A 10653-nucleotide genomic window follows, 5' to 3' on the forward strand; every position below is an offset into this window, starting at 1 on the left:
GGCGTTACAATTGGTTGGTTGTATGCTAGTATCGATCGAGTCTGGAACTGTACCGCCTGTTTGCTTGCTCCGCTGTTGTGATTTCTGCGATCCGTTGGGTGTCTAGTGAGACTTGGGAGGCCCGAAGAAGTAGAACTGCAGCAGTATGCTTCAGCCAATCTCGCCGTCTCACTTTCCGGTTGCGGCGATTGACTTAGTTGAAGGCTTGTTTCACAGGTAGAAGCATCTAAGGGGGCACCCCATCTGAAACCGCGTGGGTTACCCAACCACTGTTGGGAACTTACTGCACACAGCATCCTCCCTTAGGAACCCTAGGGATCTTGTCAACCAGTAGGCAGCGATTCTGGCATGGTACCTCCCCGCTGCAGGACATGACGGCATGAGACAAGCACCAGGAGGATTCAGGGGCAAGAAATACAAAAGACTTGGCAAAGTCATCATCATCCATCATTCCGCTGTTGACTCTGTTGTGACAAACCTATCAAAATTCCAGCACTGTATGTATGAACCCCCCTAGCTCTGACCTCACGAACCATTCTTTTTTATTTTCGACTCATCACACCCTCCCACTACCGTCTCTATCCCCAACCTTGTCCCTCACAACCTCCTTCTCCCTCCACTCCATCCCGCCCGAGACAGGCACGACGGGCTTGACCGCATCCCTTCTCCTAAACACGTACCTCTGCCAGAAATACCCAACCTGCTTCATCCCATACGCCGCATGGTTGCGCAGGGGGACGTCAAAGACGCCGTCAAGCTCCTCAAGCGTTTTCTCCTTGGTCTCAGGCACAAAAAGCAGCACCAGGAAAAACCCGATCACATTCCACGCCGCGTACCACCCAAACCCGCCCTGCGGACGGAACGCAGTCAACATGCTGGGCCAGGTAACGGCCAGGATGAAATTGAAGAACCATGTCGTCGCCGTGGCGAGGGACATGCCAATGGGGCGGATGTACAGCGGGTAGGCCTCGGCCGAGTAGGTGAACGGCACGGGCCCTTCGCCGGGGGAGTAGACCATGCCAAAGAGGTAGATGCCCAAGGCAATACAGCCGATATGGGCGGGGGAGCTTTCAGGGATCCAGAAGCTGAAACCGGTGAAGAGCATGAAGATGGCCATGAGCGGGAAGGTGGTCAGCAGCAAGTTCCGCCGGCCAAAGGTGTCGATGGTGTAGAAGGCGGGAAGGGCGAAGAGGAAGTTGATGACGCCGAAGCCGAGGGAGGCGGCCAGCGCCGACACCTCGGAGTAGCCCGCGGTGCGGAAGATTTCGGAGGAGAAGTAGGCGATGATGTTGACGCCGCAGAACTGCTGGAGGAACATGACGATTTCCGAGGCGACGAGCGCGTTGCGGTTGCGCCGGATGGTGAAGAGCTCCTTGAGCCGGTTTGTGCTGCTGCCCATGGACATGGCTTCCTTCTCGGCTTGTAGTAGGGTGTGGGTGTAAAAGAGGTCGCGGGCGGCCTGCACTTTTTCGTAGCGCAGCTGGCAGACTGAGGCGAAGGCGTCGCGGTGCCGGTTCTTGGTTAGGTACCACCGGGGAGACTCCGGGCAGACGTAGGCCAGCGCGCACACCACCACGGCGGGGATCATGGCGGAGCCCATCATCAGCCGCCAGTTGAGCCCCAGCGCGATGCCCCTGTCGGGAACGGGGTAGAAGGCTAGGTCGGCCACGTATCCGAGCATGATGCCGAAGGCGGTCCACACTTGCCATTGCTGTTGAAATTGTCAGGTGAGTTGATCGAACAAGGGGGTAATGGGTCCAGTGGGATTCTGCCTATGGCTTACCATGACAAGTGCGCCGCGGAGCCTGGGAGGGGAACACTCGGCGGCAAAGATGGGCGTAGTCGCAGACTTGGGGCCGATGCCGAAGCCAAGGAAGAAGCGAGCGATGAACATGTGGTACCAGTTGTTGGTGAAGGCTTGCCAGAAGCAGGCCAAGGCACTGATGAGGCACGAGATGAACACGGTCCCTCTACGGCCAAAGTACCTGTTCATGGGGTCGGTGATCCAGCAGCCGACCACGGCGCAGCACAGGTAGGGGGCGCCGTTGACAAGACCGACGAGCCAGGTGTCCCTTTGGCTGGTCGAGCCGATGCCAAAGTGGACTTTGTAGAAGATCTGGGCGCCGTTGACTACGGTCTCGTCCATGCCCTGAACGGCGGCGCATAGGGAGCAGACTGTGTGCTTGTAAGTCAGGGATCTGCAGCCATATCATCTCAAGCATCAAGTCGATAAGTAGTCACCTACTCGCAATAACCCAGTATAGCATACGCGGGTTCGACCACTTGTGGGTTGTCTCGCGTTCCAGCACTTCCCTCTCGCGGTCTGTAAGATCGGGTATGGTGTCGTATCGGTTCTTTTGGTCTCCGGCGATCATGGCTCCGAGGCGGAAAGCGCGCAGGTCTTCGTCGCTGGTCAGGCCGGCCAGGCGAGCATACTCCTCCCCCATGGCGGCCAGACGCTCAGGGCTCAGGCCCTCTAAGGGATTGGCGAGTTTCTGCGAGACTCCCAGACGTTGCCTGGCGACATCTTGATGTTCTGGACTGCCGGCGCGGTCATGGTGGGCATAGTCTGGACGCGATCCGGATGAGCTGGACCGCTCCCTCTTCTTCTCCGGGTCTGTGTGGTCCATGGTTGGCCTACGATCTACTACCTCGGAAACGGTGGGAGTTGGAAGGAGAAGACCAGGATCAGAGTATTCATTTGCTCGGACCGGCGGCCAGTGACTTACATATATTTAATGATCCGTCTCCACGGCCCTGCAGCTTCACCTTCCAATCAGGGATGGATCTGCCATCCCGTCATTCACCTGAGCGAACAGAATTTGCCCTCGAGGCCCCAGACCACTGGCAACTTCAACAGATGGTTTGCGGTGGGGATTGGGAGAAACACCCACGGACGGCTCAGGGGTTCCTTCCCCGTGGGCCGGTGGACACCCGACTGCGGGCTCGGTTTAGTGTAATCCTTCGACGTCATTCCCCGCCACGAGTGCCGGCACTAAGGGACTCGAGTTACTCTGCAGCAACGCCTGGCTGTTAAAAGAATAACAGTCCTGCACGGTTCTGCCGCCTGTTAAGTGATGTTTGCCTCCGCAGGATCAAGATCTGCACTGCTGCGTTGCTGTATTGACATTCTGTACACCATGCTCATGCTGTGTAGCGGTGGAGAAATGGGGATACCGGTACCGGTAATTGGCAGATGACCGATGTTTCTACGTTGATGACGTCGATCACCGCTGCGCCGGGTTGTTGGTGGGTGGATTTAGCCAAGAGCACCGAAGGGATTCAAGCTTTTGTGGCTCCCGGAGAGATGCAACCCATAAGCCGTTGGAAGCCTACATGTCCAATGATCAATGATTTGTATAAGTCCGGGAAGCGCTTAGGCTTTACACAATATGTCTTGAGAGCAGAAGAACACCTGGAGCCAGTCGTTTGCCGGACCACATCTGCAGTTCTTCCAAGACCCCAGGGGGCTAATCTGTGTAAGGTACTTAGCTGTATCATATCAGGATGGGGTATACATCCAGTGTGTTTTCTGAACCATCAACTATTAACAGACGCATGATACCCCAGATTTCCCATCAGTCCCGCTGAATTGCCATCCGCATCTGCCCTGCCCACATCCATCCATGACGCCCCTTTCTAATTGCTAACATCGAGAGCAGGACTCCAATGACAACTGTAGCCCCGAGACCTGCTTTGCTATGCTATGCCTTGCCGTGGAAATGCTATGCTCTGCCGTGCCATGCAATGCCAGCCGTGCTGTGTGTATGTACTCCTGGGTATCGTCAATGCTACCAGATGTGACCGATGCATTCAATGAACCGGACCCAAAAAGCAAAACAAAATGAGAATGGCGAGTTCTGCCTCTCCTTCATCGCCCGATCACATCCTCATTTCATCAACTCATCATCACTCATCCCTTTCGCGGAGAACTCTTGATCCCAAACATCGAAACAGACATGGACAAGCCCCCCAAGCTCGTAAGCGTCGACTCACCGTCCCCGCCGTCGTCTGCCACTGCATTGGCATCGAGCAAGGATCCCGCGCGATGCAGCCGCAGCCGCCGGTCCTTGCGCCCCTTCTTGCGCTCCAGCATCCGGTCCCTGACCAGGACCCAGTCGGCCTTCCAGTTCTCGATGCTCTCAAACAGCACCGGGTCGGCCTCGATCGGGACGAATTCGTGGCAGAGCGTCTCGATGGCGCGGATCTCGAGCCGGAGGTGCCGCAGCTCGGATTCGTTGGCGAGGATATCATCTTCTCTTTTCAACAAGTCAATCTCGTAAACTGGAATGGAAAGGAATATCGGGCACATACAAATCGGTCACCTCCTTTTCGAGATCAAGGATCCGGGATGCGGCCGCTTCGGCTCGCTCGACAAGCATTGAGTGAAGGTGCTGGTTCGGTTAGACATGCAGGCCGGTATGGGGCGAGAAAATGTACTCACATCCGACTCTTCCTTTCTAGCCACAAGACTCTTGACCACCTTCTCCAGCTTGGAACTGACCTTCTGGGCTTCCACCGCCACGCGCTCAGCGGCCTCGGCCTGGGCTTGGGCAGCCTGCTTGGCCGCTTCCAGCGCCTGGTTCGTTGCCGCTGCGAGCTCCGGGGGTGAACGTGTCGGCGAAATCGACAGCTGCGACGCCATCATCATCGGCGCCGCGAGCCAAGAGGGCGTAGTGCCCAAGTCAAAAACATACTGCTCGGTACGCCGTGGCAGGGACAGCTGTGGCAGCGTGCCTGACAACTCTCCGCTCTCTATGGCTGGCGTCCCTTCCGCGGTCTTGTCTTCGCTTTCTGATCCTGGCTCAGACCGTGCCTTTTCCGCTTGTGCTTGCACTTCTGCTGTTGCTGATGCAGCATCTGCATCCGCATTCCGATTTGCGTCTGCGTCTGCGTCTGCGTCTGCTTCCACCTCCATTTCCGCTTCCGCTTCCGCTTCCGCCTCCGCCTGCGCCGCAGCCTCTGCACGGCTGACGTCCTCGGCCATCCATAAGACCTCCTCCATCTCATCCACCTTGGCATGCAAGACGTCAATGAGCTCCATCTCTAGCTCGCCCCCGAGCCTACTAACAGAGAGCCTTTCCACCAGACCACAGAGCCGCTCCATAAGCTCGAGCCTGTCGTCGGGTGAGGGGTCATCAGGCTGAGCGTCATCTGCAAATGCACCCGTTTGAACATCCCCTGCCTCACACTCACTGGGCGCGTCCACATCGGCATCCTTCGCACCCCAACCCTCATCCCGACCACCGCCCTCCTCCTTCCCATCACCGTCACCGTTCCCATCCCCGTCGGCACCTCCTCCCTCAACACCATCACCCTCACCCTCACCCTCACTCTCCGTATCCACCGCGGCCCTAACCCCAGGCTTGAACCTATTCCTGCCATCTCCATCTCCATCACCATCCCGGTCAACCTCACGCTCATCATCAGCATCCTCCCCGGCGACACTTCCCCCCAGCTCACTACTTGCCCCACCGCCCGGCGAGCGCCTGCGCTCATCCACCACAGTCACAGACTCGGCAAAACGGTTTGCATTCCACCCTTCTGACGACGGTGACGACGGCGACGGCGACGCCCGGCCCTGGTCCGGGACCTCTGCGGCATGCGCCCCCGCCTCAGACCTGCCTGGCGAAGGCTGCTCCTCCTGCTGCTCCCCTTCCTCCTCCTCCTCCTCCTCCTGTTGCGGCTGCCTCTGGAGGTACTGATGCTGCCTCTGGAGATGATGATGATGATGATGGTGAGGATGCAGCGGTGAAAGACCAGGCGTGGCCCCTCCGACCATGCCCATGTGCTGGTGCACGCCAAGACCGACACCGCTCAGGTTTGTCGGGGTGGCGCGGGAGGAGGAGGCGGAGGCGGCCACGGACGACAAGACGGAGACGGTGCGGGCGAGGCTGAGCGCCGGCGAAGGGGAGCGGAGGCTGTTTGCCCGTCTGTGATTTGAACTCGGGCTTTGGTAATCTAGGGTGGTGAGGCTTGGTGCCTCGGTTTGGGTTCGGCGGTGAGCTAGCGGAGAGCGAGAAGGAGAGGGGGATGGGGACGGGTTTGTTGCAGTCTGTGAGGAGCCATGGCTTTGTCCCGGTCCTTGTGTTTGTCCTTTGGTAGGGGATTGGGACTGTGATTGTGGTTTGAGCCTGGGGATGAAAGAGGGCGGAGGCGGGCGGATGGATATGGAGACATGCGGTGAGTGAGACTGGGATGGCGGCTGCGTTTGCTGCGTCGGTTGCGTGAGGAAGGAGGAGTGGTGGTACTCGTCTTCTGGTGAGAAGGAGGAAAGCGACGAGATGGTTGGTGAAATAGAGACATGGTCCCAGTCACCCCCCGATCCTGGGGGGTCGTCGTCCAGTTCGTACATGGTGAGATCCAAATCCAATCCAAAGGGTGTGAATTGCGTTAGGTGAGGGTTGGGTCGGGGCGTGTGACTAGAAACGACGGTCAGGCTGTTCCTTCTTTGTTTGGTACAATACATACTGCGCAGCGTTAAATCGCTAAATTAGTCTGCCGCTCAACTAGTCTAAGTCTTGCTGCAGATCTGCTGCTATATTTTTCACGAATCGTCTGTCTCTCAGACTCAACTTGAATGGCCAGATGGTCCGTGGTGCGATGAAACACAATGAAAGCTTTCATCGAGTTCGTCGGGCCCCACTTTTACTTCGTTGTCCCGGTAAGCCAGGGAGCCAGGGAGCCAGGGTGCGCTGTCCAGCCTCCAGCAACGGCGGGGTGGAGACGGTGTGCAACCACTGAAGGGTCTCACCGCCCCTGGTCGAGCTTCTCCGTAGGCCCGGCCGGCACTGACTTCGTTACCGGCCAGAACCGAGCCGTTTCGGAAGCTGGTCTCTGTAACCATACATTCCGGCACGTACAGTTAGTTACACTTGATTGGAATGTTCGATCTGAAGTTCAGCCATTGTCTAGTAAACAAGCCTCTCCAACAACACACATTAGCTTCAGCATGAGATTTCGCCGGGCAAAGATCGAACCAGAGTCCACAGTGAGACGCCATTGCTTGGCACTGAGCCTTAATCTATGCTTTTGTCCGCCTTTGAGCTCTGGCACAAGGCGAGAGCTTTGTGCTCCCCAAATAAACAGGCAGGGCGTAAATTGCAGTCCCGAGGGTCAGTGGGCGTCCGATGGCCTTGTTAGGTTGTTGTGTTCAACGTCCGAGAACGCCTGAGAGCGCGGCCATAGCTCGGCATGATCTCGCGATTCCGCTATGCATGCACTCAAGTGCCTGTACATACAATGCTGTACGACGGTAGTTAATCAACTCAGTTATGGAGACAGGTGATTCGATGACAGCCCACTCATGGTTCAACGAGGAGCCTTGAATCACTGCACTCTGCAAGAACATATGCATATCACCGTATGAACTTGTGAAGATGGAGGCGGGAAAAAGGAACCTGAAGCCACAAGCTGCTAATTTAGTGTACTGTGTAATGTATGTACTGTGGAGAAACATGGAGGACCTAGGGCCAGAACGGGCGCTGAATGGCCGCCCGGCTAAGGCCATGATGGATGCAGCTAACGAGGGCGGCCGGGCGGGGCTCACTGTGTCGAGTCATCACACTCAACAGACAAGAAGTCGACTCTCCCCACTCATCACTGCGCATGTTTCCCGTGCAAGTCCCTAGTCTCCAACGGCAAACCCCGGGAGAAAAAGCACACGAGCATCTGACGGACGCCCCTAAGGAACCAAACACCCTAACAAACCCCCTTGTACCTCCTCTGCACACCCTACCTCTTTCTCCCCAAAGACAACTGAATTTCAAATGTTGACGAGGACGTCGATGATCCGGCGCTCTTGGCGGTACGCTGACTGAGCTGCAATTCCCATTGCTTCCCACTGTTCTGTCAACTCCCGGTGTCCCACTTGCGTCATTGGAGATTTCCCCGGATCCGCTTGCCTCGGCTTGGCTTGGCTCGAACTCACCCTAGCCCGTCCCCAAAACTCCCACGCAAGAACACGGCTGCCGGCTTTGACTCAGATCTCCCAGCCGCATCACCGCGCCTTCTGACCGTCTTCACCTGTCCTCATGGTGCACAATATCCCGTCGCAACGCCGCTGTCCGAGACCAATTGGCGAAACCTGAGCCGCCATCATGTCGTGGAAAAAGAGCGAGAAGCTGCTTGACACCATCAGGCACTATGCAAGCTTCCCCGCCACGGGCGTGAGCTTGCGCCAGATGGTCCAGTTCGGCGAGAAGCCATCGACGGGTGCGCAGCGACCGCCAATCCCCTCCTTGTCCGGCTTATTCGCTGACGTCGCCGCCACAGGCACCCTGTTCCGCGCCTCGCAGTTCCTTGCAGAAGAGCTCCCCATTCGGCTGGCCCACCGTGTCCAGGAGCTTGAGACGCTGCCGGACGGGCTCAACGAGATGCCCTCGGTGAAGAAGGTGGCTGATTGGTATGCGCAGTCGTTCGAGGTACGCGTCTCCCGTTGCAGCCGCTACTGGCTCAGTGCATGCATGACTCACCAGGAACCAAATCCAGGAAATCACCACACTGCCGAGGCCAGAGCTTCCCAAAGATGTACGGGACCGGCTGTTAAGACCGTCGAGAACTGCGGGCAAAGGCGCCTCGTGGTTGAGCGAGGCGACGCCGAACCCGAGCATTGAGGAAGGACAATACAACTCGTGGAGCGGCATAACGCAGCAATTCAACAACAACAGCAACGGCTGGGCCAAGGGCAAATTTCCTGCGACAAGGAGATACTTTGCAATGGTGGATGACACTGGCGACTGGCCACCCGAGCTACAGCTGTACAATCAGAAATTCGCGCAGACGCTGCATCGCATCAAGAGGAGGCACGACAGCGTCGTGACCACCATGGCCCAAGGCATCCTCGAGTGGAAACGCAAGCGGCAACGGATGCAGATTGATAACAACATTCAATCCTTCCTGGATCGCTTCTACATGTCGAGAATCGGCATACGCATGCTCATCGGGCAGCACATTGCCCTGACTGACCAGAGCCACCACCGAGACCCATCTTACGTTGGCATCATCTGCACAAAGACTTACGTTAAAGACCTGGCGCAAGAAGCCATCGAGAACGCGCGCTTTGTCTGCGAGGACCACTACGGCCTGTTCGAGGCGCCCAAGATCCAGCTCGTGTGCAATCCGAACCTCAATTTCATGTACGTGCCGGGGCACCTGTCGCACATGCTCTTTGAGACGCTCAAAAACTCGCTGCGCGCCGTCGTCGAGACGCACGGCCAGGACAAGCAAGAGTTCCCCGTCACGAAGGTGATCGTGGCCGAGGGCAAGGAGGACATTACCATCAAGATTTCGGACGAAGGCGGGGGCATCCCTCGCAGCGCCATCCCGCTCGTGTGGACCTACATGTACACCACGGTCGACCGGACACCCAATCTGGACCCGGACTTTGACAAGAGCGACTTTAAGGCGCCAATGGCGGGCTTTGGCTACGGCTTGCCTATATCACGGTTGTACGCGAGGTATTTCGGTGGTGATTTAAAGCTGATTAGCATGGAGGGGTAAGCCTCATTTTCCCCAACTTGTACGTTCCCGATCGCTGCTGACACTCTCACAGATACGGGACAGACGTCTATCTGCACCTGAACCGTCTCTCGAGTTCATCAGAACCTCTGCAATAGGAATCAGCAGTCATGAGGGGTGGCGCGTTTCCGCCAGGCGCAGCGCCCCAAGGATTGACGCTGCCACTTCGATACCTCATGCGGAAGCGTCTCAAGAACCCGGCCCCGATGGAAATCACCGAGCGCAAACAGGTTGGCGACGCCGAGGCCACCCTCCACCAAGCGGACACGGCCTGGCGGCAACACTACCCGGCCAGAGGCAGCGACAGCGAGCTCTAGAGGGATACCCGTGGTTGTAGTCTCAGCTCGGAGGCTAGAGTATTTTGGCTTGCAAGCTTTGGAATCTCCGTCTGGCCTGCCGGCGCGTTGCCTCACCGGTAGGGGGACTGTGATCAACCTCTACCGGTACGGTGTATTCGGTACCGGGTTTTCCATCATCTAGATAAACACACTTTTGGGGGTAGAACCGTTAGCATTTTGCTGCATGGAGACTCGGCGCTCCTGTACTCATGTCTTGGTGCCAGGATCGGTGGAATGGGAAAGGGGTTACACTCGATTTAAAAGGGAAAGGGGGCTAGGCTGTCTGTCATGTTCGTCATACCTTGCACTACCTACCGTCGTCGCTCTCTTGTAGGACAGAGAGAGCGAAGAATGAGAGAGAAAAAGTAAAAATAAATGCCTGCGGCGAACCTGGTGCAACTGTGGGCTGTTCTTGCGTAACGTGGGTTGGAAAGGAGGAAGGTGATAGCATTGATGCTCAGTGACTACTGGTAACGACACAAGATTTCGAATCTCAGCACGCGATGGAGCAGCGCATACACGCAGGATCTGAATATGCATCGTTTGTAGAATGTAAGCAGACCTCGGATCACTGCTGGTCGAGTCGTTGGTAGCTTAGAGAGGTATTAAGACACACAAATATATACAATCTGGTACTGTAGTCCCCTTGCTGCAGTGCAATGCGTGCCAATTTATACATTCTCTTAGCTATCACACACCTCTCCTCCAACTCCTATGCCACCCTCCAACATCACCTCTCCCCTTTTCATGTCGCGCAGAGGATGCAGCCCGAATAACACAACCGTCAACCAACCGA

The 10653-nt window shown here is 56.8% G+C and overlaps 3 protein-coding genes across 3 annotated transcripts; 1 reads left to right on the plus strand and 2 right to left on the minus strand.

Moving 5' to 3' along the window:
• Positions 1–427: 427 nt before the first annotated feature.
• N656DRAFT_747184 (uncharacterized protein) lies at positions 428–2679 on the minus strand. Its single transcript, XM_064812935.1, has 3 exons — positions 2246–2679; positions 1784–2175; positions 428–1711 (listed from the first exon to the last, which is right to left on the minus strand). Exons 1-3 carry the CDS (start codon positions 2628–2630, stop codon positions 557–559), a joined length of 1932 nt encoding a protein of 643 aa, XP_064673378.1. The 5' UTR covers positions 2631–2679; the 3' UTR covers positions 428–556.
• Positions 2680–3737: 1058 nt separating this feature from the next.
• N656DRAFT_402063 (uncharacterized protein) lies at positions 3738–5639 on the minus strand. Its single transcript, XM_064809535.1, has 4 exons — positions 5296–5639; positions 4445–5218; positions 4315–4394; positions 3738–4259 (listed from the first exon to the last, which is right to left on the minus strand). The coding sequence occupies exons 1-4, from the start codon at positions 5497–5499 to the stop codon at positions 3914–3916; spliced, it is 1404 nt and encodes a 467-aa protein (XP_064673379.1). The 5' UTR covers positions 5500–5639; the 3' UTR covers positions 3738–3913.
• A 2460-nt stretch (positions 5640–8099) lies between these two features.
• On the plus strand, positions 8100–9617 carry N656DRAFT_702751 (alpha-ketoacid dehydrogenase kinase; the record flags this gene model as incomplete). The annotated part of the gene is made up of 4 exons (XM_064811046.1): positions 8100–8214; positions 8275–8423; positions 8491–9497; positions 9554–9617. The coding sequence occupies 4 exons, from the start codon at positions 8100–8102 to the stop codon at positions 9615–9617; spliced, it is 1335 nt and encodes a 444-aa protein (XP_064673380.1).
• Positions 9618–10653: the final 1036 nt, after the last annotated feature.

The sequence above is a fragment of the Canariomyces notabilis genome (assembly GCF_033297395.1).
Source record: "Canariomyces notabilis strain CBS 508.74 unplaced genomic scaffold N656scaffold_3, whole genome shotgun sequence".
NCBI lineage: Eukaryota > Fungi > Ascomycota > Sordariomycetes > Sordariales > Chaetomiaceae > Canariomyces > Canariomyces notabilis.

Bases quoted from the DNA above. Each gene is read 5' to 3' on its own strand.
- N656DRAFT_747184 (XM_064812935.1), bottom strand. From the start codon at position 2,630: ATGGACCACACAGACCCGGAGAAGAAGAGGGAGCGGTCCAGCTCATCC. The intron at 2,176-2,245 runs GTAGGTGACTAC...ACAAGCACACAG, and splicing joins GCTATACTGGGTTATTGCGA to TCTGCTCCCTATGCGCCGCC. The intron at 1,712-1,783 runs GTAAGCCATAGG...CAATTTCAACAG, and splicing joins TCCGCGGCGCACTTGTCATG to CAATGGCAAGTGTGGACCGC.
- N656DRAFT_402063 (XM_064809535.1), bottom strand. From the start codon at position 5,499: ATGAGCGCAGGCGCTCGCCGGGCGGTGGGGCAAGTAGTGAGCTGGGGG. The intron at 4,395-4,444 runs GTGAGTACATTT...TAACCGAACCAG, and splicing joins CTAGAAAGGAAGAGTCGGAT to CACCTTCACTCAATGCTTGT. The intron at 4,260-4,314 runs GTATGTGCCCGA...CTTGTTGAAAAG, and splicing joins GAAAAGGAGGTGACCGATTT to AGAAGATGATATCCTCGCCA.